We start from the raw sequence: 26,405 nt of genomic DNA, 5'->3' as shown, positions 1-26,405 counted from the left end.
GAGAAAGGAAAATGGATGGATTTAAAAATATTTTTTGCAAATTTGAGAATCTTCATGTATTTTTTCCATAATGTGATCTTCCTTTTTTATTTTAGCTTTGTACCATAATCTAAAATTTTATCTTCATGAACTAAGTCATAAAAGAATTCAATAAAAAAAAAACAAAAAAAACTGGGAAACAACTTAACTGTTACATGAATAGTGAAAGCCATACATGTTGTTCTAGTTAAATTTTTTTAGAGAGTTTAATTTTTTTTAAATGGAGAACAATAACGTTTGGAAAGAAATTCTGACAAAATAAAAATACCATATACAACCTTTTAGGGCTTTTGGCTAGCAATACACTTGATTTTTAGGGCATGTGAAACTCCATAATAAAGAAGAGCATTATTGTAGAGCCCACCAAGGGATGCTTTGTCTAGAAGACATCCATATCTTTATCTCACATTATTATTATTATTATTATTATTATTATATAAACCCTAATACAAATAATAGAAATAGAAATCTCAGAAGCACCATCCCAATAACAAAACAATTTTGATTTTCCATGTGGGACCCTTTCAATTGTCATCAACACTAACCCCCAAATCTGACCTTTTTTTTTTTTGTAGACCCCTTGTTTTGTTGCCCTCTTCCCCTTCATCCCCAGCCTCAAACATCAACTAGCATTAAACCAATTAGTGAGTGGGGCGTTAATTCTTACTATTCATTACAATTCAGTCCTCTAACTCTTAATATTTTATTTCAAGCCAAATCTTGCCGAGTTTAAAGATTTACAACTGCATCCTTAGGTCGTGGCCTAGCGGGGACAGAGACTTATTTCTTTTTTCTTCACCCGGGTTCGATTCTCTCTGTGCATGCCTGTCACCCATGCGGTGCCTTACCTGTTCACTGGGCTTGCAGGGTGTTCAGTGGACTCGGAGATTAGTCGTGGTACACGTAAGCTGGTCTAGACAACCCGGATTATTAAAAAAAAAAACTTTAATTTAACTCACAATTATGTTATGTCAATGGAATACGATGCTTATAAATCATTGAAAATCCTATCCATCCATCATTTTAATATCTTTAGACAATAATAAATAATGATATATTTTTTCTTATATTGAAAAATTAGAATCACTTGAGAGTTTTTAAACAATGATGTATGAAGCACGCCTATATCTAATAATCCATGTCACCGCCGATTCATGTTCATTTTAATGTAACGTGAACGGAAGATCAAGTTGAAGTACGAATGCAAAGGGGAATTGCAAGATTTTGAAGCGACACTAATCCAAATTTCTCCAAAATATGTTTTTTTTTCCTCTATAAACCGTTGTTGGCTTTTTAACTTACAAAGCAAATAAAAGAAAACAAGAAAAAGGCAAGTTGTTAACGGGATCCATTGTCAGCTCAGGCTGCTGTTCGATTGATGAGCATTTTCCTACACTCACAGCCTAATAAGAAGACAATTCATAGCCCCACCTAACCAGCAAAAAATCCTTCCTAATCCCCACAATGTGCAATACAAAGTCATCTAAACCATAAAATCAACTTCAAACAAAACTCCAATCGCTTTGAACATCCCATTAATCACATTCATTCCCTCCCCACCAAATTTAATCGCTTTGAACATCCCGTTAATCACATTCATTCTCTCCCTCTCATTGACAAAGCACAAAGATATGCCGGTTTTTGCAGAGAGCAGCAACACAACTATAGCTGACCAAATCAAGCTAAGAAAACACAGAGAGCTGCAACCCATTGCAACTGAAACAGATCCAAACCCACATATCTCTAGGACCTCCAAATCCAATACAATAATCTCCTCCCTCTTCCACTCTCACTTCACTGCAACCCCACCTGACCAAACAAAGAAGAAAGGTGCAACCTTTAGAGGCCTAGGATGCACTGCTGGAGCAGCACAGCAGGTGTCGGTGCCGGCGGTGATAAGGTCATCGGCTGGCTGGGAAGGGAAAAGGGTCAAGAAGAAAAAGGGTCATCAGAAAAGAAAGAAAGAAAGCTTGAAACTTTCCAGTGACAACAACAACAATAGTAATAATAGCAATGGTGATGGTGATCTTAGTGGAGATGGTAATCTTGGGAATTGCATGGTTATGCAAGATGTTTGGTGTGGACCTGGAATTGGGTTTTCAGGTGCTGATGCTGTTGTTGGGTCAGTTGACTGTGTTGTCGTTAGAAGGAACGCGTCATCCGGAAGAGGGAAGATTGATGAAGGAGAGAAATTTAATCAAAGGGAAAGAGAGAGGGGGAGAGAGAGAGAGGTATTGTTTTTCTGTTCAGCATTTATTTGTTTATTGTCTGGACTGGAAGCTTGATTTTTATGCATATATGTTTTTATGAATTATTGAGTGTGCATGTTGAATTTTTTTTCTTATGGTATGCTATAGAAAATATCTTATGGTATGATATAGGAAATAGAGACGTGCAATTTCTTCGTCTTGTTCTTCCTGTTTATCATGTGAGCAGGGGTAGTGAATTGTGCCCATATGAGATGGGACTGCTTGATCAGGATTTGATACACAGGTGGAGTGGTCATTGCTGTTTTTTCTTTTGAAGCTATTTTTTAATTCTTTTGCTGTTGAATTAGTTTGATTGTTGCTTAATCATTTGTGGTGATTCTGATTCTTGAATTTGTTTTTCTTTCCTTTTCCTGTGATCCCTTTCCCCTTTGGATTCATTCTGTTCCCAAGGACCCTCAAACTTAAATTAAAATTTACTAACTCATCATTATTATTATTAAAGAGGGTTTTAAATGTTGCAATTGTCAGGCTATTAATTATTTGGGAACTGTTACAGTCAGGGTTCATTGATCCCTTCCAGTTTTCTAGTTCCTTTTTTCCTCCTTGGAATATCATATTTCTATTTTTGAAGAAAAACATCTTATAAATTATTGAATTTGAATACGATTTTTCGAATTTAATGTTACTTAATTTCATTTCCCTTTTTATATTAGCAGTCTATTTAAGCATTAAGTGTTATAGATTTTTGAAGGAAACAACTAGAAGGTGTTCTAGCTAATTTTATCTCATTAGGGTTTTTCTAGACGTTTATTTATTGCCTCTCAGAGAAAAAAAGATCTTTATATTGTATTCAAATTCATTTTTTTTTTTAGAATAACAACTACTAAAAGATCTTTTCTTTTGCTAATCACATGGTGAGTTTGATCAGCGAGTTACTTCTCTCTTTGTAGTTTGGTTTGGTAGGTTTTAGGGTTTTTTTTTTTCTTTTTTCTTTTTTCTTTGTTAATCCAGATGTTGCATCTTAGGTCTGTGTTGAGGTGGGGATGAAACTGAGTTTTGCTCCCAAAAAAAAAAAAAAACCATGGATGAAACTGTGTTTTGCTTCCATCAAAGTTTTGAAAGTGTTTGATTAATCGATATTCATCATCAAAACTTTCTTGAAATCTTGGTTAGGGAAAAGTTATAATTTGTAATTTTCTTAAAACCTATCTTTTTAAACTATAAATGCAAAAGCTATCCCCCAATGTCAATCATAATCATAATCAACATGGGATTTTCTTTTTAATTACCTATACAATGTTGTTCAATGTCTTGTAAAACTCAAGTTAGTTTGTTTTTTAATTAATTTTTTTAATGATTTTTATGCGTGTACGTTTTGATAGACATGGTTACTGATGTGAAAACATCCACTTGGACGAATGGCCAAAAGTGTGGACCCCCCCCTCCCCCCCAATATTATTAGGATTTAGGAGTTAGCTATACGGATCTTTTGATAAGTACTCTAGTGTTTTTTGAAGAAGCTTCTGATAAGTACTTTAGTCTTTTAATTTGAGAAGAATACGCTCTTCCTTTTCTTTTTTGAAGATTACACGATTAGGTTTCTTCTTTCATACTTTTGTAGGGTTTGATTGGATGTTTTGAACAAAAATCATATGGTTTGTTATTCGTGTTCTATACTTTGTGACTCGCTGTGTGTATTGGTTTGTTCTATGTTCTCTTATGATTCATCATTGTTTTTGGCAGCGTCCTTGTTTATCTAGGCGGGCTGCAGTGAATCCTGAAACCCCCTCGTTTCTGGATACTGATCCTGCTTTTGTAACATCTCGTCCTGAAATAGAAGTTTTTGGAACTCGGTATTATCGCCATATCCGACATCCTTCCCCAGATGGACTTGCTAGGGTGTGTTCAACACTTGAGATCTCAATTTGAGTCGTCCTGTTTTCTGGATTTTTTCTTTTTATTTTTCTTTTTTTGCATTTTTCAGTGTGCAGACTGTTCTGAGGACTTATTTATAGTCTGTCCTGCTTTCAAGATTGTTTTGTTTATCCTAGGGGGATGGGGAATTGATTTGAGGAGCACAAAAATGATAAATTTGGAAGGGATTTTATGTGACATTGATCTAACTAAATAGTTGGACCATAGCTTGACTTGAAAATGGCTTTGGTTATGTTCATGATCATAAACCAGAAATTTTCTATCTATTCTCCATATTTTCTTTGTATTAATTTTTTTCATCTTATTATTGTTTATTTCTATATTTTTCAATTAATATTTGTCTGCATATTTATTTACCTACTTTATAATCAAATGCTTTCCAAATTCCTACACTTGTCAGAAAATATTGTTGTGTCATATGGAGATGGAAAATCAGTGCATGTTTCTTCATTTCATAATGGATCAGCGAGAACTACACGATCATTTATGTCCATGCTATTTAGTATTGATTGTTAATTTTTAATCAGTTGAAGGATATTCATTACCTATATTGGGCTATCCATTGAAAATGGGTAAAATAATTATATGAATTCTGTTTGATAAGCATTCTGATTATTTAGCCGCTGTTCTTTCATTAGTGACCAGTACTGGCAAATTGCAGATGATGATGCTCCAGAATAGTTTTATCATGGGAGGAAGATTGGATCGATTTAGCAACTGGAGACTTGATATTGATCACATGACATATGAGGTGTGTGGACACCACAATATGATTTCATATTCTTTGTTTTGCTTATGCATAAATGCTGAGTGTTTACACAGCCTATGAAGAACCCATCTGAAATCCTAGCTTAGACAGGTCCTCTTGGCAATGATGTTTAGCTTGATGAATTTACATCACTCCATGTATAATCTTTAGAATTATCCCTTTTTTTTTGTGGTGAAAACAGCAACTGCTCGATTTAGGTGATAGAATTGGTTATGTGAATACTGGATTGAAAGAAGATGAGATCAGCAGCTGTGTCAAGAAAATTAATCCCTCAATCATCAAAGAACTGCCATCACATTTACACATGACATTGGAAAAGAAGTGCAGCATTTGTCAGGTGAAGTAAAACTTGGATTTGCTGTTTTCAATTTCTTGCATTCTTTGGTTTCTAATTATTTCTTAGGCTCTTTTCTTATCTTTTGTTCATTGCTTTTATTTTTTTGTTTTTGTTTTTGCTCAAATGTTTTCTATATGCAGGATGAGTTCGAAGAAGCTGATGAGTTAGGCAAACTAGATTGTGGACATGGTTTTCACATACAATGTATAAAGAAATGGCTTGCACAGAAAAATACATGCCCGGTCTGTAAAACTGAACCGGTGGCTCGAGCCTAATATCTTCAAACTGCTGCTATTTACCTGTTGGTGTGTATAGATTTCATTTCCTATACGTATTCAAGCATCCATTCTTTAGCCTGAAGCTTCAACTCCAGTATGCCTAGAAATCAGAGGCTTTTTCTTCTTTTCTTTTCTTTTTTAGTGATCCAGCAATCTCATGCTGATTGAAATTATTGCGTTGCTGAAGTTTGATGGAAATCATTTACAGTTTGATAGATGTTTGAAATGGAATGTGCTCAATTCCATAACACTTCTAGGGTTATTTCTGAATGCACCAGATGCTTTTTTAACTTATAATTGTAGCTTTATTTAGTAGTTGAGGTTATAAGCTTTTTATCTCATAAGTATCCAAACAAATTGAAATTAGCTGCTTCTCATTGAATCAATGTTTGGACACTTGCCCCCCTGTTCCGTTCTGGTTGTGGTTATGGAACGAGGAGATTTGTGCTGAAAAGGGGCAACCGAGCTATGGGACCTGATCAATAAGAGGCGTTGAACAGAGGGCATAGCTATCGTGGAAGAGTAGTGTGTTTCTGTTGGAGTCAGTGAAGACGTAAGTGAGCTTAATCACTTCATATAAACAAATTTTGTTAAATCCTATGCGTGAAGGCACGTGTGATGTGTCTCTGTCACCTGGGTTTAAAATATTGTAGACTAGGCCGGAAGCAATCTCGTGGCAACTGGGTCATGTTCCATTGAAAGCACTTCCCATGCCTTGGAGGCAGTCTCTTATCCATCGCAACAATCGTGCTTTAGCTAATCCTGAAGTTTTCAGTCATATGGTGGCAAAGACAATAAGTTCCAGAAACTTGCAGGTGAAGATTTTTCTTCCAGAAACAAGTCAGTTCTTCCACTAATGAGCGTAGAATACTTGTATACTTCAGGATTTCACGTATGCGGATGCGCCTGCGCTTGCTGTCTGATAATGCGTTTGGGCAGAGTGTGTTTGGACGGTGAAATGAAAATGGGAAAACCATGATAATAATAATAACAATAATAATAACAACAACACACCCATAAAAGCATCAGACCGATTTCTCTCAATTTAAACACAGTGAGGTTATAAGCTCTTTTGAGTCGTAATTTAATTGAAGCCAAGGCTTCTTATTGGTGAAGAGGATCATTCTTGTGAAGCAGAGGAATGATGACAAACAACTGAGGAAGTAAAGACTTTCTTGCGAGAGATCTGCAGTTTGATACTTTTGCTTCAGTATCTGATAGGAGGTGAACCGTGAACCATAACTTGTTGACCATGCAAAAAGAAATCCTAGGGCAAGGGTACCATGAGAGGCAGATAGAAATCCTGGGGCAAAGGTACCATGGGAGGCAGATTTGTTGAGGTGGAATCTCTACCATCTTCAGCTGCTCAGGGCAGTCGAGTACGGAAGCTACAAACCATTCCTGTACACATTAGATTTGTGGATAAACCTGCATGGTGTAAATGATCATACCACGATGCTTCCGCTTTTTTCAGCAAAACTCTATTTGCATGATCATTGACTTGTTACTTTTTGCATACAAGGGGCTTTGTATGAAGTATGAACGGATAGAAGGGAAATAAAACAGAGCATTTGACAAAGGGCAGCAAAACTATCTTGGTAATAAGAAGCATTTCACCATTCAATTCCTGTTAGCTACACATCTTTTCTATACACAACCTTCTTTTTTTGCTTGTGAATACTTAATATTAATTCCCATACTGTAAATAATACCTAGAACATCCAAAAAGAAGTATAAGATTAACTCATACCAACCTCCCACCAGATCACAGTGAGCACAAAAAAGAACTAGAAGAACAGGAGGAAGAATGGGATGAGCAAGTCTGCCTTTTCTAATCGTTAACACAGCTAAAGAAGTAATTATACTTTACTTTAGTTCCTTTTGCAATACCATATACTAAGGACCACGTCCTCTATTTAAACACAAACAGGCTGGGGTAAAGACATTAAATCTCTACAATATGCTCTGCCAGGATGAGTGCAAGATTTCCAGGAATACTAATTACATTAAAGCTGTATTAATATTCCAAGATATGCTCTGTTATGAGTCCAGGATTTCCAGAATGCTCCAAGATATGCCTTGTTTTGAATCCAAGATTTGCTCAATCAATTCGTTGAAATTTCCTTAGCTGGTTGAACTATCATTTCGGGTTGAAGTTGTTGCCATCGATACATCTTCATCCTTTAACGTCTCTCCACTACTGTAACATGGATTGTGGGAGTTTTCAGCCTTATCACTTCGATAGTTATGTTCATCCTTATCACATCTTTGAGTCCCACAATTCATGCCAAGATGCTAGGTTGTGCCAATACCCTCCCTCAAATTGTGCCGGGGTTGGAGGCTGAGTTCGGTTCGAAAATTACTGAATGCTGCCTTTGATATTGGTTTGATGAAGAGGTCTGCTACTTGTTCTATAGTGGAGATATGTTGAGTGATGAGATGTCTAAGTGCAACTTGTTCGCGCACAAAATGATAATTCAACTCGATGTGTTTGTTGTGAGCATGAAACACTGATTTATTGTCATGTGAAGAGCACTTATGTTATTGCAGTAGAGAGTTGGTGTAGATGCCAGTGGAATGTGGAGATCTTTAAGGATAAATGACATCCATGTGAGTTCTACTGCTGTATTTGTCATTGCTCGATATTCCACTTTGGTGCTTGATCGAGAGATCATAGGCTATTTGTTTGCACACCATGAGATGAGATTTTCTCCTAGAAATGTATACATCATCTTATGGCGGATTGTTTTGTGGTGAGACACCCCGCTCAATCGACATAGGAGAAAGCACAAAGATCAAGTGTTGTATTTGCAGTAAAATACATACCCAAGTCAATTGTGCCTTTGACATATCTTAAGATTCTCTGAACAATTTTAAATATATAATTGTGGGGGCATGCATGAAATGTGAAGCATAATTCACATTGAATGAGAGATCTGGTCTCGTGAGTGTTAGGTACTGTCAAGCTCCAATCAGTCCTATGTAATAACTTCAATCTTCTAGCAAGACATTGTTTGATGAGGTCTTGGTTTTAGCTTCAAGAGATGTGCTCATAGGCTTGTAGTCGACCATTTTGTCTCTTCCAGGATAGTAAGAGCATAATGAGATTGGGACAAGTGTAGACCAGTCGATGTTTGTGATATTTCAATGTCAAGAAAGTGATGAATATGCCCCAGTCTTTCATCTTGAATTCTGTGCTCAAGAGTTGAATAAAGGATGACACTAGTGTTATGGAGGAACTTGTCAGCAGGATATCATCTACATAAAGAAAAAGAATTAATGTGCCAGGGTTAGAGTGAAAAATAAATAGGGAAGGGTTGGCTAGATTAAAAAAAAAAACCATATTTAAAAAGAAAAATACTAAATCGATCAAACCAAGCAAGAGGTGCTTGTTTGAGGCTATAAAAAGCTTTTTGAAGCTTGCACACATGCTTTGGATATGCAGGATCAGTCATTCCCGGAGATTATTCCATGTATATATTTTCTGAAATTACACCAAGAAGGAATGCTGCATTTTTTACTTCAAATTAACTCATACCAACGTCCCACTGGATTATAGTGAGCACAATGCGGACCATTTGGCTGTCCAAAAACTCTGTAAGCAAGGGCGGAGCCGGGAATTTTTTTTATCCTGGGCTACGAACAAATAAACATAAATTATTTTTTAATATCCATCATTGAATAGACGCTATGGTTTCAGGCATTTTGTTTTTCATCACTTCACTAATGATGCATGAAAATTTCGCATTATAAATCGAAGGATGAGCTAAGAAACCATACTCCATACCGATGGGAGTTAAGCAGGTGGCAAAAGATGTGGTAAGTGCGTGAAATATCATGAAGTTCGATTGAGTATTTATTCATTTATTTTTATTAACGTGGATATCCGGGTCAGCTCACGTGTACCCCGACTAATCTCACGGGTTCTGAAGTTAACGACCATATAAACCTTTAGTAGTATTGATGTTTGTGAGATTCGAACTAGTGATCTTCAGAGAACAAACCTAGAGCCTGACCAATTAGACTACACTCCTCATAGTTGATTGAGTATTTATTTGCTGCTATGAGATGGGGCTAAAGAGTAAAGAGCGTTTGGGAACGCGGTGCAAACCGTGATCCCCAAAAATTCATTTTTTTTTGCTAAAAATTAAAATTTTTGGTATGTTTTAGATCGTTTTGATGCGTTGATTTCAAAAATGATTTTTAAAAAATAAAAAAACATCATTTTGATATATTTCAGCATGAAAAAATACTTTAAAAAGCAACCGCAACCACACTCCCAAACATAATTTTTTTAATTTTATTTTTTTAAAAATTAAATTTTTTCGTGTTTTTCTATCAATCAAATACATATAAATTGGGATATATATAAAATGGGTTCTTTTCTCCGGAAATAAAATCCTAGAGATTTATTCAACGAGTAAGAAGAGAAATTAATGGGATGCCAAAGGCTAAGAAGCCCAATGAAAAGGTACGAGGCTAATAAGAAATAATGCAGAGGGAATATTTACATATATGGATTTGGAAAAAGATAAATAAAAAAGCTATACTTATAAAATGGAATATTACATTTTTTTAAGATTTATTTTTCTACCTAGGCTACAGCCCACCTCAGTCTTCTATGCTCCTCCGCCCCTGTCTGTAAGCATGCAAATGCTTTGGAATGACCTTTGCCGTCTCTGCTCCATTGCCATCATCATAGCCAGAAAAGAAATGTTAAGAGAATTACTTGAGATTTAAAGCCAATTAGAGGTGCATGTAAACCAAATGAAATAACGAACTGCCGTGTACAGCTTCTGGAGGACAGATGAGATCTTGATCCCCTGCAGTTGCTAACGCTGGAACATTGCTTTTGCCTAGATGATCCTTGTGAAGGAAAGATCCACTACGGTTTTGTAATCCACCTTCTTGAAATGCTGTTGTCATCTGCAATAAAAGCTTTGCAGGTACTGTGCCTGTGGATTATTATGATTGGATTATCTCATACATGATAGGAAGGAAGAGAGATGAGTAGAAATGATAGCCATTATTGATATTCTTGCCAAAGGACTCAAAATAAAGGAGGGGGCCCTATTTATGGAAATTGCTTATTAATTAAGTAATATACTAAAAAGCGTAGGAAATTCACTGTAGCTAAATTTTTTTTTTTTTTTTTTAGGGACAGTGTTTTTTCGTTTTTTTTTCAGTTTTTTTTTTCTTTTTTTTTCAGTTTTTTTTCATTTTCTTTCTTGCTTTTTTTTTGTTTTTGGTTTTGTTTTTCTATAGCAGTTTTTTTCTTTTTGTTTTTTTTACATTTTTTTTTAACGCATAGGTTTTTCACTGTAGTAATTTTGTTTTTTTTTCCTCGCTTTTGTTTCTTTTGTTTTTTTACATATAATGTATCGCTGTGCACACAGTGAAACACTTGATTTTTTTGTTGTGTTTTTTTTTCTTTTTTCTTTTTTTTCATTTTCCCTATGAGTTTTTTTTTTGCCTTTTTCTTTGTGTTTTTTTTTCTTTCAATGAATATTTTTTTGTTTAATTTAGTTTGTTAATGTAAAAAAAAAATTTAATTTAGTTATCATATTTTCATTACACGAATCTCAGTTTTTTTTCTATATTAAGCTGGTTGAAAACTTAACTTTGTAGCTTTTTTCAAAAAGAAAAAAAAAATTATGGATTACTACAGTCTTTCCCTTGCATGATTTTTGTTTGGTTGCAATGTTTCCCCCACATGTTTAATTCAATTTTTTTTCTTTTTCTTCATTAGTTTTTTTCTTTCTGTTGATTTTTTTTCTTTGTTTTTTTTAATTACTCTATTTAATTATCACACTTTTATTACACGACCTTATAGCCAGACCCACATCCAATATTCTTGGGTCTGGTGTTACTGGGTCATGTAAGTTTAATTTTATTATTAATATTATAAATATTACTCTTTGGTCAGACGTTACAGCCACCCAAGATTCTTAGGTATAACTTTGCAGAAAAATCCAAGATTTTTCAATTTTTATTTTTTAAAATATTTTTTATAAAAAAAAATAACCCGCAGCATCGCGCGGGTATCAAAGCTAGTTAAGAACTAAAAAGGGTGGACAGTTTTCGGTTTGTGCATATCGAAGATGGGATTTAAAAAAACAAATTAGCATAGTAATTAAAAGAATTTAGCATAATAATAACATTTGATTTTTTTTTTAAATAACACACTTAAAAAAAGCAATATTGTGTTTAAAAAGCATATAAACTTTAGAAATGTCCCATTTTACAAATACAACATATAATTAATTTTTTTGCATAGATACCACTCTCCAATTTTGTGTCATAGGTATTTACTCACATTTATCCAAAGTTATTAAACCTGGATTGGCCCGGCTTGGAATCTAGTTGACCCGGTAGCTGGATCGATCTGGATAAGGTGAAAGACTGGCAAGAGCAAAAAAAGATCAAACCCGGTCGACCTGTCTAGTTGCCCGGGCCCAGCAAAACCTGGTAAAGACCATTTTTTTCTTCAAATGTGTTTTTTTCTCCTAACCAGATACCTCTTTTTTTTTTATATTTTTTAGTTGGTTATTAACTCTTTTCAAAGTTCACTAAATAAATACTAGAAGAATATTTTATTTTTTTAATATGAGATTCGAAACCCTTTAGTATATATACTCTATGTTCACAAAAAAAAAGTTATGTTTTTTTAATGTGAAATAATTTTTTTTTTTGGGTTTAAATACTTCAACTTAAAACAATAATATAATATATTTTCAATATTGGATAAAAAATCTTTTGAAAAAATCTTTTAAGTTTTATTATTTATAATATATAATTTATATTTATATTTATTATTTTTTAATTTTTTTCATATAAATATTAAAACTTCAAATATTTTTTTTAAAATTTTTATAGGGACTATTGGTAGTAGTTCAAGTCCCTACCAATGAACATTCCTCCTCAAGCCAGCAGAGGACCAAAATATGTTATTTCATCCAATTTTTTTGTATTATTAATTCATATATTTTTTTAAGTTTATGTGCTAATTGTCGCATTATTAATAAATTTTTTAAAACTGCTATTACTAAGAAAAAAACCACGTTGGCATACGTGGCACTTGGGTTCCCTCTAAGGCCAGATAACCCAAGCACCACGTAGCGTTTGGGCTGCTTCCTCTTGGCTGCAATCCAAGCGCTAGGTGGCGCTTTGGTTTGGGCACTCACAGGCATGGCCCAAGGCTAGCCTTGGGCTTGGCAGGGTAGGGCAGGTCCTAAAATAGAATTGGATCCTGGCCGTGGGCAGACCAAGCACCACATGACGCTTGGGCAGCACCACCCCAAGCCCTCAGCACAACACCACCTGGCGCTTGGTCTGCTTCCTCTTGGGTGCAGCTCAAGCGCTACATGGCGCTTGGGCTGCTTCCTCTTGGCTGTAGTCCAAGTGCCAGGTGGCGGTTTGACTTGGACACTCACAAGCATGGCCCAAAGCTAGCTTTGGGCCTGATAGGGCAAGACCCAAAATAGAATTGGGTCTTGGCAGCGGGCATACCAAGCGCCACGTGGTGCTTGGGTAGCACCACCCCAAGTCATCAGCACAGCGCCACCTAACGCTTGGTTTGCTTCCTCTTGGGTGCAGCTTGGGCTAGGTTGGGCATGACCCAAAATACCCTTGGGTCCTGGCCGCAGCAGGACCCAAATATGCTTAGGACCTAGCCTGGTAGGATTTAAATAGGCTTGGGTCCTGCTCCCAATATTTTTTGGAAGTTAAAGGTGAGCCCGCGGCGTAGCGCGGGCCACCTAACTAGTATTAACTATAACTAAAAAGATCTAGCGGGAGTTATTATGGACTGTGAGTGCTTTTACTGTGGATTACACTATTTGACATTGTAGCGTTGCAAACTGTGAGTGATTTCACTATGGACTACAATGTTTGGTGGGGCATGTTAAGGCTGCAGACCCGCTCCCCTGTATTAATATTAAAATGCTTAGGACCTAGCCTGGTAGGACCTAAATAGACTTGGATCCTGCTCCCAATATTTTTTGGAAGTTAAAGGTGAGCCCGCGACGTAGCACGGGCCACCTAACTAGTATTAACTATAACTAAAAAGATATAGCGGGAGTTATTATGGATTGTGAGTGCTTTTACTGTGAATTGCACTATTTGACATTGTAGCATTGCAAACTGTGAGTGATTTCATTATGCACTACACTGTTTGGTGGGGCATGATAAAACTGCAGGCCCGCTCCACTGTATTAATATTAAAAGTATTAATATTAAAATTATTATTATTTGTCTTATAAATAATATTATTTTTATTATAATTAATATTAAAAATACTATTATTTGTATTATCAATATTATTATTTTGAGTATAATTAATATTACTAATATAATAATTAATAAATTTGAAAAAAATATTATTAATATTGAAAAATAATAATAGATTTGATTTGAAGGGTACAATTAAGAATAATAATAATAATAATAAAAATTATTGTTATTATTATTATTTATTCTTATCATTAGTAAATTGAAAAAAATATATATTATTACCATCAAAGAAATACCATATATTAAAAAAAAACATTAAAAAATATAAAAACTTGGGCAGAGAAGTTAAATATTATTATTAATGTTATAAATATTATTAAATTTATAATAAATATTATTATTATAAAGAATCAAGAATGATTATGAGGGGAAAATAAAGAAGCATGAGAGCTTTTATGCAAAAGAGAGTGTTATAAATAATGTTTTTTTTTATACTAACAAGCCTGTACAAAATAGTGTTGATGATTCTTTGTTAAAGGATTATGCAGACACATTGTCTATATGGTGTTCTTATTGTTCGAGGATAAATCCCTTTGAGAAGATGAGGAATGATGAAAATCAACAACCATTATCAAATGATTCATTAGAAGTATCAATTGAGTCTATTACAAGTTCTAAAACTAAAAGAGAAACTTAAAAGGTTAAGTCAAGATGCGTGGGTTAAAAAGTCGCAAACCTATCAAACTAAACTTTTGTATACTTTTTGGGTCACATCTAGAGTTACAGGTGGCAGTTTTCTTTAATTTTAGTTGGGTTGAAAGCTAGACATCATAAGCTTTACATCAATAGATTATAAGCATAATAACTCATCCACACATGAGAGAATAACATGTTTGAAGTAAGATTTGAAATCTACCAGCAAATAAAGAAAGTAAAAAAAAAACCATTTACCATATGATTTGTGTATTATTACAAGAAAAGGATTTAATGATACGTGGAATCCTTATTTTGCAATGATTCTTTACTTCATAAGAAGATAAATTAGGAAACAATCTTTATTTTGCAAGGACTCTTTACACAACCACAATCTTTCTTCTCAAGGAAAGATTTCAGCAATTTTAGCAATATTAAAAGTCTTATTTTTGAAAAACAGTAAGGGTTAATAGCTTCGGAATTTTGCTTTCAAGAAATACTTAATTTTCAAAGATACCAAGTTGGTAGCTTGCAGATTGGACAAGAAGAGGTAATTTTGAACTTATTTTTTTATAATGTATGGTTTTATACTAACAAGCATAACTTTTAATATGATATTTGGATCATGCTAACAGTTTCCTATAAGATTTTAAAGGCTGATTTTTTTGTAGGGCTAAAATTTCATGGCAATCAGATTTTAAGAAGACTTTACAATAAAGCTTAAGAAGATACTATGTGGGAATTACATTATTTTTCTTGTTGGTTTAGGAATTTTTTTTTATTTTATTAGAATTCTTTTATTGTTATTCTAGCTTTTTTTTATGATTTTTTAAATAGTATGAATAGGGTTAGTATTATACTTCAACTTATTGATTTGTTATAATCGAAGAATTATAATTTTGGTTTTTTGGTTCATGTATTATAGGATTAGTTTTATATCAATTTATTTTTAACTTTTTTGAATGGTTTCTATCTAATAATATATTAAAATAATATTTTTTAAATTTATTTTTAATATTAATATATAAAAAATAATTTATTTTTATAAAAACACTTTTCCTATCGGCAATTTGTGGTGCAGTTGGCAGGGTATGTCGTTTCAAGTTAGGCCTGAGTCACCTCCTTGACGAGCTATTCTTGTCCTTTGCAATTACTAGTCAAGTAGATTTAATGGACTTCAGTCAAAGAATGAAAAAAGAGATACCTTTCTTTTGTGTGTCTCTATACTTTTTTTTCCCTTTAAGTCGTGCTGTTCGGGCACTCCCAATCAAACCATATATACCACAAAAAAGAAAAAAAGAAAAAAAGAAAAGAAAACCTTGCTTCGTATGACATTGAATAAACACCCCGCGTGCAAGCAGTGACAGAAGTATAAAGCAACCGGCAACATCACCACACAACGAAGATAAAAGTAAAGAAAAAGAAAGGAAAAGAAAAGAAAACAAAGAACCAAATGGCCATGCCCCATAGCCTGATGGTTTCATCATCTCCGGCAGCTCTCAGACTCCAGTGGGATGTGTTCTTAAGTTTTCGTGGAGAAGACACCCGCCACGGCTTCACCAAAAACCTCTACGATTCATTAAGCAAGCAAGACATCAGAGTCTTCTTAGATGACTCTGGAATGACTCAGGGAGACGAGATTGCTCCAACTCTGATGGAGGCCATTGAAGATTCAGCCTTATCGATCATTATTCTTTCACCAAGGTATGCCAACTCTCATTGGTGTCTTGAGGAGCTAGCTAGAATATGCGAGTTGAGGAGGCTGATCCTGCCTGTGTTCTACCAAGTTGATCCATCCCATGTTAGGAGACAGAAGGGTCCTCTCGAACAAGATTTTATGAATCACATGGAGAGGTTTGGGGAGGAGAAGGTGGGCAAGTGGAGAGAAGCCATGTATAAAGTTGGTGGTATTTCTGGTTTCGTTTTTGACACCAGGTGATGTATTTCTTTCACACCCTTCTCTTTGGTCTTTTTGTTGTTCTTGGGGGTGGGGCAGGGGCAGGGGCAGGGGCTTACTAAGGCATTAAACAATCTAGACTTAAATTATATATTAAAGTATAGTGAAGGACAAAAAAAAACTTGTATAAAACTGGTTTCTTTTCCATCATTTTAATGTTTAATGGAAAATTTGTACACTATCATAAAAGTTTTCATAAACTTAGAGTATCTCATTGATTTTCATAAATGTTATTACGTCTTAATTTTAAGCTATTCATATTCATGTTATTGTTAAATTCTTATTGAATTTTATTTAATAAAAATAGTGTTTTTAATTACATATGAAATAAGTTTATTACATGAAATTATACAAGTTGTTTTGCTTCTTAAATTTCATAAACATGCAAATGAGTTTCTTTATAAACATGTCCCACAAACCGAATTAATGCTATAACTCGACCATTTCCCTAGAGTTCTTTTCTTTGTATCTTTAGATATCTTCTATTAATAAAAGCACGCACGCATGATCGTTTTCACTAAAAAAAAAACTAAGCAAAAAGAAAGAGCTTTAATGAGCTTCATTCATGTCGAAAGTGAGCTTTAATAATGGATTCACATTAGCTAGTTAATTGGTCTTTACAAGGAAGGCCGAAGCCTGTTGCAACTTACAACTTTTGGGTGGAACCTGGGATTTCCAATAGCGTTAAAGAGAATTCCAGTTTTAAGCAGCAACTCATGGGATTTACTATCATGGCCAAGGATCCTATCATTGCAATTATGTAGAGTTATCATTTTTGTAGGAAAACACAGCCAACTCTGCTAATTGTTCACCTTACCAAAGCTTTATATATTATTTTATTACAGATCAGAAGATCAGTTGATTCGGCGTTTGGGGAATAGGGTTATGACAGAATTGAGAAAAACCCCGGTGGGTATAGCTACTTATACCGTTGGACTGGATTCCCGTGTAGAAGACTTAAAGAAGAGGTTCATAGATGATAAATCAAATCGCGTTCAAGTTCTGGGACTTCATGGTATGGGCGGGATCGGTAAAACAACTCTTGCCACAGCTCTCTTCAATAAACTTGTTGGTCATTTTGAGAGTCGTAGTTTCATCTTCAACGTTAAAGATATTTCTAAAGAAGATGGTGGTCTAGTAAAACTGCAGAACAAACTTCTTGGTGATCTTTCCCCAAATTGGCCTCTTGTAAATAATATTGATAAAGGTGTTGCCGCAATCAAAATGCTGGTTCATGAGAAGCGGGTACTAATTGTCTTAGATGATGTGGATGATGTAAGCGAACTGAATGCACTAGTAGGGAATAGAAGCTGGTTCGGTGAAGGAAGTCGAGTTATTGTTACAACAAGAAACAAAGCTGTTCTAGCTGAACACCTTGTCAATGAATTTTACGAGGTTAGAGAGTTAGGTGACCCGGAAGCCTTACAACTTTTTAGTTATCATGCACTAAGAAAAGATAAACCCACAGAAGAATACATGAATATATCCAAGGAGATTGTGTCACTCACAGGAGGACTGCCTCTGGCTTTGGAAGTGTTTGGTTCTACTTTGTTTAATGAGAGAGGGTTAAATAGATGGGAAGATGCCCTGAAAAAACTGCAACGAATAAGGCCACATAATCTTCAGGATGTGTTACGAATAAGTTATGATGAGTTGGATGAAGATGGAAAGCATGTCTTCCTTGATATTGCTTGTTTGTTTTTTAAAATGGGAATGAAAAGAGAGGAAGCAATTGATATTTTGAAGGGTTGTGGCTTTAGTGCTGAGACAGTCATCAGAGTTCTGACATCAAAATGTCTCATTAAGATTCGTGAAGACGATGAATTATGGATGCATGATCAACTCAGAGACATGGGAAGACAAATTGTTCAACATGAAAACCTTGCAGATCCCGGAGGGCGTAGCAGGCTATGGGATCGCGGTGAAATCATGTCAACGCTGATGCGCAAGAAGGTGCACCTCATTACTTTATACATACACATTCATCCTCTTTTTTTTTTCATAGTTTTTAAAAGCTCAATATATAACTAAAGGTTGAGAATTTACCCCCACATAAGTAGATCAGATGATGGTAAGACTGATAGGTTCCTAGGCTGAAGTTTTAGGGGTTTGATTCCCGGTTTTGACTTTCGAAGCTTAATTATACCAGTCCATGAGTATATTATGTATTTTCTTATCAATATATTCTATGTTTTAAATAATTGTTTAACCTTAACCACTTTTGATAGACACTACCAGAAAATCAATAAATATAAACGGAAATACTAAAGGAGTATTTCCGTCGGTAAATTTCCAAGAGATTTTACCAACAAAAATATTCCCTTGATATATACCGAAGGGATTACAGTGGGGAAAAATAATTAAAACAAAGCAAAAAAACATGATGACGTGTTATTTTTACTAACGGAATTACCGATGGAATTTATTCCATCGGTAAAATCCGTTGGTAAATTCGTTGGTAAATTGTGAACACTGTTTATTATGTCAATTACAAAGGGAATCACCGACGGAATTTTCCGTCGGTATTTTCCAGAGAGCTCCAGAACTGTTCACTTTCTAATTGCACTATTAATTGTTGTTCTCTACGGACAAAATCATCGATGGATTGAAAAGTCGTCAGTGTTATTTGATGGTTTTCTGAAAAAATGCAATTAATTTAAAATTTTCATCTAAATATTACAGACGGAATCACCGATGGATTGAAAAATCATTAGTAATTGTTAGCGGTTTCTGAAAATTTTTTACAAAATTAAAAATTTAAATTAAATATTACCAATGGATAATTAAATATTATTAATATTTAATTATCCGTTGGTAAATCCGTCGCTAATGCGCCCCAATAAAAAGCCTGAATCCCCTAATTTCATAAGAGACATACTCATTTCTTATTATTCTTCTTCTTCTACTTCTTCTTCTTCACTATATGTAAAAAACATCAATATCTATTTCTTTCTCTTCTCTTCTCTCCTCATCTCCTTCTCTTCTCCTCCATACTAGGGTATGTCTTCTTCTTTCTTCTTTTATTCTCTTAGTTTTGTTTTTAATTAATATGCTTTACGAAATTTTTTCTCTCTCCTTAGCTTCACTTGCAACTATATTAAGGTAAGATTTTTCTTTTTTCTTCTTTTTTCATGATTTTTTTCAATATATTTATTTTTATTTTATTTTTAATTGTTTTTGTTCTTAATAATTGTATAAATGTTGTTGTGAGATTTTTTTTTTCATACGAGATCAATTTTTAGTTGATTTATTTATAGGATTTTTAAATTTTTAGCAATTGCAACTTCATTTTTTCATATGAATTTTTTTAGTTGAATTTATCTTTTCATTTTACTTATTTGTTGCAAATTTTTTTGAGTTGATTTTATTATTCTTTTTTCCAAGCATTTTGAGTATATATTATAGAGTGTTGATTTTATGTTAATTTAATTATTTTATAATTTTATAAAATGAATTTTTTTAAATGTTTTTAAATAATTACCGACGGAATTACCGATGGAATTTCCGTCGGTATATCCCTTGATAAATCCGTTGGTAATAAAAAATATTATTACCGAGGGATATACCGATGGAATGAAGCGGTAATTTTTTTTTACGTGTCTGTTTCGTCAGTAATAATATTTTTTTTATTACCAACGGATAAAAAATTACTGATGAAAGATTCATCGATGGAGCATTTCTGTCGGTGATTTTATTGGTAAATTATTACTAATGGAATATGTGTTTTACGCTGACGGAAAAATTCCGTTGATAAAACTGTTAAATATTGTAGTGAGAGCATTCTAAATATTAATATAATATTTTGATAAGTAATATTAGTACAATATTATATCTTTTGATAGAGCATTCTAACCACTTTTGACCTTAACCTTAACCACTTTTGATAGAACATTCTAAATATTAATATTATATTTTTGATAAGTAATATTAGTCATTCTATATATATGTATTATCGATAAAACCTATCGATAAAGAATCTTCTGAAATCTGAGAGATGAGTATGGATTTTGTTTCCAAGTGATTCAATCGGGAAAAATATGTGATTCTTCGCAAACTTTAAGGTGTTTAATTTTTATTTTCCTAGATTGTTTGTGCTCTTTTTTTCGTTACAGTACTATAAAATGTCGGATTAGGATTTTTTATGTTTGATTTTGAATTCAGTAATTATGATTAGGCGAGAGCAATAAAATAATAAAAAGTTGAGTTATTATTATTTTTTATGAATCAAATCATGTTCATCCAATTTAAATTCTAAAAGAAACATGAGAGGATCTGAATCTTTGTTTCCAATCTTATTCTGGAATGTCTTCCTTTAATGACTGTCAACAGGGCACAGAAAGTGTACAAGGTATAGTTTTCGACTTCGAAAAGAAGAAATATACGAGAACTCGACGCATTTCTTGGGTTAGAGCACTGAATCCTTGTTCAGCACTTGCGTACTTGATTGAAAAGTGTAAGATTTTTCTTCGACGAGGACAAGAGGGAGAAGAAAAGAAGAAATATACGAGAACTCAATGGATTTCTTGGGTTAGAGCACTGAATCCGTGTTCAGCACTTGCGTACTTGATTGAAAAGTGTAACATTTTTCTTCGACAAGGACAAGAGGAGGGAGAGATGATACTTGACACTGAAGGCTTTAAATCAATGGTTAATCTAAGACTGCTGCAAATCAATCATGCAAAACTGCAAGGGAAGTTCAAGAATTTTCCTGCTGGCCTGAAGTGGCTTCAGTGGAAAAATTGTCCTATGAAAAATCTTCCTTCTGATTATGCTCCTCATGAGCTAGCTGTGCTTGATCTTTCGGAGAGTGGAATTGAACGAGTTTGGGGTTGGACCAGTAACAAGGTATGATTTGTTTATCTAGTACATATAATGGCTTAAAAGAAAATGCTAAATAACTACTCAGGTCTCCCTGTTTCAATCATGCCAAAGGGAGATTGAACCTTGTGCTTATAAAATAACCAGGGAATGGTTGAACCTTGTGCTTATAAACAACCAAGACCTCCTCTCCTAACCGATGTGGGATAGTGTCATCATCACAATTCATTTGAATTCATTCTAGTATTTGCAATCTGTCCCTTGTGGAAAATGATGTCGTTTTCCTCTTAGTAACTCATGTTTGCTACTTAAAATTCATCTTTGTAGGTGGCCAAGAACTTGATGGTTATGGATCTTCACGGTTGCTATAATCTCGTGGCTTGTCCTGATTTATCTGGATGTAAAACCTTGGAAAAACTTAATCTCCAGGGTTGCGTTCGGCTAACTAAGGTTCACAAATCAGTGGGGAATGCAAGGACATTACTTCAGTTGAACTTGAATGATTGCTCAAACCTTGTTGAATTTCCAAGTGATGTATCTGGGCTAAAAGTTCTTCAGAACCTCAATCTCTCTAACTGTCCAAACTTGAAAGACTTGCCACAGGAAATAGGCAGCATGTATTCCTTAAAACAACTTCTTGTTGATAAAACTGCTATATCAGTGCTGCCCGAATCTATTTTCCGCCTTACAAAACTGGAGAAGCTTAGTTTGAATGGATGCCAATTCATCAAAAGGCTGCCAAAACACTTGGGAAACCTGAGTTCTCTGAAGGAACTTTCTCTCAATCAATCTGCAGTAGAAGAACTGCCTGATTCTGTCGGATCTTTGTCAAACCTTGAGAAACTAAGTTTGATGTGGTGTCAATCACTTACTGCGATTCCTGAATCTGTTGGCAATCTCCAGTTATTGACCGAAGTTTCCATCAATAGCAGTGCAATCAAGGAATTACCTCCTGCAATCGGTTCATTACCTTATTTAAAAATATTATCAGCTGGAGGGTGTCGGTCCCTGAGCAAATTACCTGATTCCATTGGAGGACTAGCTTCTATTAGCGAACTTGAGCTAGATGAGACATCAATCTCACATCTTCCAGAGCAGATTGGTGGTTTGAAAATGATTGAGAAGCTTTACATGAGGAAGTGTACATCTCTTAGTTCTTTGCCAGAATCAATTGGGAGCATGTTGAGTCTTACTACCTTAAACTTGTTTGGTTGTAATATTAATGAGTTGCCTGAATCCTTTGGGATGCTGGAAAACCTTGTGATGTTGAGATTACATCAGTGTAGAAAGCTCCAAAAGCTTCCAGTTTCTATTGGGAAGTTGAAGTCTTTATGCCACTTGTTAATGGAGAAGACAGCTGTTACAGTACTACCTGAAAGTTTTGGAAAGCTCTCTAACTTAATGATATTGAAAATGGGAAAAGAGCCACTTGAATCTCCCAGCACACAGGAGCAATTGGTTGTCCTCCCAAGTTCCTTCTTCGAGCTATCCTTGCTAAAAGAACTAAATGCCCGTGCTTGGAGAATATCAGGTAAAATTCCTGACGATTTTGAGAAACTGTCATCATTAGAGATGGTGGATCTTGGCCATAACAATTTCAGCAGTCTTCCATCTAGTTTATGTGGCCTTTCTCTTCTAAGGAAGCTTCACTTGCCCCACTGCGAAGAACTTGAGTCTCTCCCTCCGCTTCCCTCAAGCTTAGTAGAAGTGGATGTTTCCAACTGCTTTGCATTGGAAACTATGTCGGATGTTTCAAACTTGGGAAGCTTAACGTTGCTGAACATGACAAATTGCGAGAAAGTGGTGGATATTCCTGGCATTGAATGCTTGAAATCCTTGAAACGGTTATATATGAGCAATTGCAAGGCATGCTCCTTGAAAGTAAAGAGAAGGCTATCCAAGGTTCTCTATCTTGTACCTATATGTGCCAGTTTTAGAGTAACAAGGTTTTGCCTCTTACTTTTTTCTTTCTTTCTTTTTCATTATTATTCTAGGTTTGCTTGAGGAATATACGCAACCTAAGCATGCCTGGGAGCAAAATCCCAGATTGGTTTTCTCAAGAAGATGTAAAATTTTCAGAGCGAAGAAACCGTGAAATCAAAGCTGTGATTATAGGTGTCGTTGTCTCTCTCGACCGTCAGATACCAGAGCAGTTGAGATATTTGCCAGTTGTACCAGACATTCAGGTCAATCTACTGGATCAGAATAAACCTATTTTCAGCACCACATTGTACTTACAGGGAATACCAAAGACTCATGAAGATCATATCCACTTATGCCGATATTCACATTTCAATCCATTGGTTTTAATGCTGAAAGATGGATCTGAGATACAGGTAAGAAAGCGAAAACCACCTGTGATTGAAGGGGTCGAGCTGAAGAAATGTGGAATTCATTTGGTTTATGAAAATGACGATGATTATGGTGGAAATGAAGAATCCTTGGATGAAAGTCAGCAATCTGTATCACAAAAACTGGCCAATTTTTTCAATTCGTACGAGGAAGATAGCCAAGTTTGTTGAAGTTGAAAAGCAAAATGAAGATATTGAAGGGAATGAATGATATAGCAGTTCATCAAGTATGCGATTTAAGTTGCTTCTTTACTTCCTTCTCATATGCTTTTAGCTGATCTAAAGCCTGTACCTTTTTTGTGAACATGCAGCATCTCGAAGATCCTTTCGAGGATGGGAATGGGATTTTGACTCAAAGGAAAGGTGTTACGTATGGCTTGGAGGATGCTAGACAGGCCTTGGTTACGTACTGGGCGACAACTTATAAAGCCAAAAGAGCTTCTCTGCTTCTCGACATAGAATGTTGATTTCCTCGGGAATTAGATTATGGATTATATGTGTTTGTTGTCCATGCCAAGATCTTATTTAATTTCATTTATGTTTTAAATGGTAGACGGAAAAATAATTTAGTTTTTAAACTATTTTTTAAAACAAGATATTTATTTATTGATATTTGTTTAATGTAAGTGTTATTGTTTTTATTTAGTTAATTTGTTTATGTGTGTGGACTCGTCTTGTTTGTTTGTTTAATATTTAGTGCTATCATTTCAATTTCTATAATTATTATTATTGTTTCTGGTTTATTTCTCAATTATCCATTTTTGAATAAGAAATACCATTGTCTTTCATTCAAAATCAATCTTTTTATTATATAGATAGATTAGAACAAATTGTTTTAGTTCATTCATCATTATCTTCTTTCCTTTTCCTTTATACTTCTTCTAAATCAGTTAAATTTTAATGATCAAATATTGAGTAGGATTTCAATTACTTTATCATATACAAATATAATATGTTTTTAGAAAATCCATAATTGAGTCCCAAACTTAAAGTTTCTTGTCTCAATTATTTTTTATGATGCATACCCTACATGGGATTGTAGTTATCTTGCACGGCATGTTGATTTATATATATTTATATTTATCAAATCAAGTTAACTGAAACAAATGCTTATAGGAGCATTCATAATCCAGTTTGGTCTGATTTAAATAAAAAATTCAAACCAAATTAGGATATGCTAAATTTAGGGAAAATAACCTAGACTAAACCAAAAATCAATTCAAACTGAACCGGATTGGTATGGTCAAGATAAATATTTTTGGTGTAAAAACCATAAACCTAGCACAACAAAAATGGACATTTTAGGTTTTTTTAATGAACCTATATTAAATTGGGTTTTAACAAAATTTTGTTGGGTTTAAGCCTTCTGTTTTTTCTTTATAAATGTACACAAATATATTTTTAATCCAATTAAAAAGAACATATATCTCGGAAATATAATCACCTCAAATTAACAAAAAGGTGTTAACATTTCTTACAAGCAAATACATTAACATATTAACAAATTTAATAAGAATAAATTTAAATAAGATGAAATTGAATAAATAAATAAATAAAAAACCAAGCAATAACAACATCTAGAAAACTCAGCAACAACAAAAATTAAATTTTTTTGCAAGGTTAATACTATAAAAAACACTAACAAATTAGCAATATATTAGAATTTTTTTAGTAATCGACAACTGAATCAGAGTAATATACAACAACTGAGGCAAAGTCGATGGCCATAAATGACCATTAAAATTGTGTTGAACCCATAAAGGGATAGTTGTACATAAAAGTTACCATGGAAAATATGCTATCTCAATAAAATATTCCATTGAAAACCAGCTTATCATAAAAGACAGGATTAAAAGAATATTAATGTCTTCTTTGTAAATACTACTAGTAGCTATGCCTTTTCAAAGGAAAAAAACAAAAGGGAGAGCACACATACTAAAATGCATATATGTAGACTATAGATAGAATTTTATTAAAAAAAAGCTAGAAATATTAAAACATGTAGAGGTTTTTTTTAATAAAAACAATAATATGGAAGAAAAAAAATCCATCTCATACGCATTTGAATATAATTTGCAACCACTAGTAGGAGATTTAATATAACCATTTGTGACCCCGTATAATGTTGAGCAAGAAATCCAATCTGTCTAGCATAGTTGATAATGAGAAGGACATGAAAACAATAAATATAAATGTCAAGAAGTAAAAATCAAATTGCACATGCAATAGATTTAATGATATATAACTATATCTTAATAAAACCAGGTACATAATATATTTCCATTTAGATCGATGACCCACAAAAAATAAAAATAAAATAAAATACAAAATACTTTACAATTGCTTTTTATAAATAAAAAAACTCAGTAGTTTCAAATGGCCAAGAAAAGAAACTTACATCATTGTATGATTTTCATAAATCCATACAAGCTTCCCTACTAGTACCATCTCCACCCTTACTTGCTTTAAATTGATATGATTTTTTAAGGATCTCCCATTCTTGCAAGTCAACTTCTCTTTCCAAGAAAGATTTCTTCACATGCTTAGCAACTTCTTATTTGAAAATTACCAGGCTTAAGCCCAAATCTGAAAATTAAACCAAGTATTAATGAAAAATATTAAAAAAAATGAAGTGAAAGAATAGAGATGAAAAGCACCTTTGAAGTTTTGGTAGTTTTCATCGTAGATCTGATCCTTCCATTACCATATCACTGAATGAAAATCCAAAGTTTGATTCATTAGATTCATACATTTTTAGTACTATCCTGGAAGATTTGCAAGGTCGG

The 26,405-nt window shown here is 34.0% G+C and overlaps 2 protein-coding genes and 2 long non-coding RNA genes across 5 annotated transcripts; 2 read left to right on the top strand and 2 right to left on the bottom strand.

Annotated features, from left to right (window-relative positions):
* Positions 1–1,275: 1,275 nt before the first annotated feature.
* Positions 1,276–5,865, top strand: LOC7475652 (uncharacterized). 2 transcript variants are annotated; one of them, XM_002321457.4, is made up of 5 exons: positions 1,276–2,270; positions 3,993–4,148; positions 4,846–4,935; positions 5,135–5,290; positions 5,431–5,865. In XM_002321457.4, exons 1-5 carry the CDS (start codon positions 1,671–1,673, stop codon positions 5,563–5,565), a joined length of 1,137 nt encoding a protein of 378 aa, XP_002321493.3. In that variant the 5' UTR covers positions 1,276–1,670; the 3' UTR covers positions 5,566–5,865. The 2 variants fall into 2 exon arrangements, with proteins under 2 accessions (XP_002321493.3, XP_024442781.2); XM_024587013.2 differs by lacking the exon at positions 3,993–4,148 and having other exon boundaries at positions 1,326–2,270.
* A 722-nt stretch (positions 5,866–6,587) lies between these two features.
* Positions 6,588–9,172, bottom strand: LOC112324389 (uncharacterized). Its single transcript, XR_002978242.2, has 2 exons — positions 9,107–9,172; positions 6,588–8,826 (listed from the first exon to the last, which is right to left on the bottom strand). It is a non-coding gene; the product is annotated as an uncharacterized LOC112324389 (long non-coding RNA).
* A 770-nt stretch (positions 9,173–9,942) lies between these two features.
* On the bottom strand, positions 9,943–10,609 carry LOC127904391 (uncharacterized). The gene is made up of 2 exons (XR_008057522.1): positions 10,360–10,609; positions 9,943–10,247 (listed from the first exon to the last, which is right to left on the bottom strand). It is a non-coding gene; the product is annotated as an uncharacterized LOC127904391 (long non-coding RNA).
* Positions 10,610–15,800: 5,191 nt separating this feature from the next.
* LOC7475654 (disease resistance protein RUN1) lies at positions 15,801–24,277 on the top strand. Its single transcript, XM_024586298.2, has 6 exons — positions 15,801–16,428; positions 17,296–18,403; positions 20,780–21,295; positions 21,596–23,170; positions 23,263–23,846; positions 23,931–24,277. Exons 1-5 carry the CDS (start codon positions 15,947–15,949, stop codon positions 23,788–23,790), a joined length of 4,209 nt encoding a protein of 1,402 aa, XP_024442066.1. The 5' UTR covers positions 15,801–15,946; the 3' UTR covers positions 23,791–23,846; positions 23,931–24,277.
* Positions 24,278–26,405: the final 2,128 nt, after the last annotated feature.

The sequence above is a fragment of the Populus trichocarpa genome, chromosome 15 (assembly GCF_000002775.5).
Source record: "Populus trichocarpa isolate Nisqually-1 chromosome 15, P.trichocarpa_v4.1, whole genome shotgun sequence".
Taxonomy (NCBI): Eukaryota; Viridiplantae; Streptophyta; class Magnoliopsida; order Malpighiales; family Salicaceae; genus Populus; species Populus trichocarpa.
Note: the sequence above shows the minus strand (reverse complement) of the source record. Positions and strands in the feature narration are given on the sequence as shown.

Bases quoted from the DNA above. Each gene is read 5' to 3' on its own strand.
- LOC7475652 (XM_002321457.4), top strand. From the start codon at position 1,671: ATGCCGGTTTTTGCAGAGAGCAGCAACACAACTATAGCTGACCAAATC. The intron at 4,149-4,845 runs GTGTGTTCAACA...GGCAAATTGCAG, and splicing joins CCCCAGATGGACTTGCTAGG to ATGATGATGCTCCAGAATAG. The intron at 5,291-5,430 runs GTGAAGTAAAAC...TTCTATATGCAG, and splicing joins AGAAGTGCAGCATTTGTCAG to GATGAGTTCGAAGAAGCTGA.
- LOC7475654 (XM_024586298.2), top strand. From the start codon at position 15,947: ATGGCCATGCCCCATAGCCTGATGGTTTCATCATCTCCGGCAGCTCTC. The intron at 18,404-20,779 runs GTGCACCTCATT...GACTGTCAACAG, and splicing joins CAACGCTGATGCGCAAGAAG to GGCACAGAAAGTGTACAAGG. The intron at 23,171-23,262 runs GTTCTCTATCTT...TTATTATTCTAG, and splicing joins TAAAGAGAAGGCTATCCAAG to GTTTGCTTGAGGAATATACG.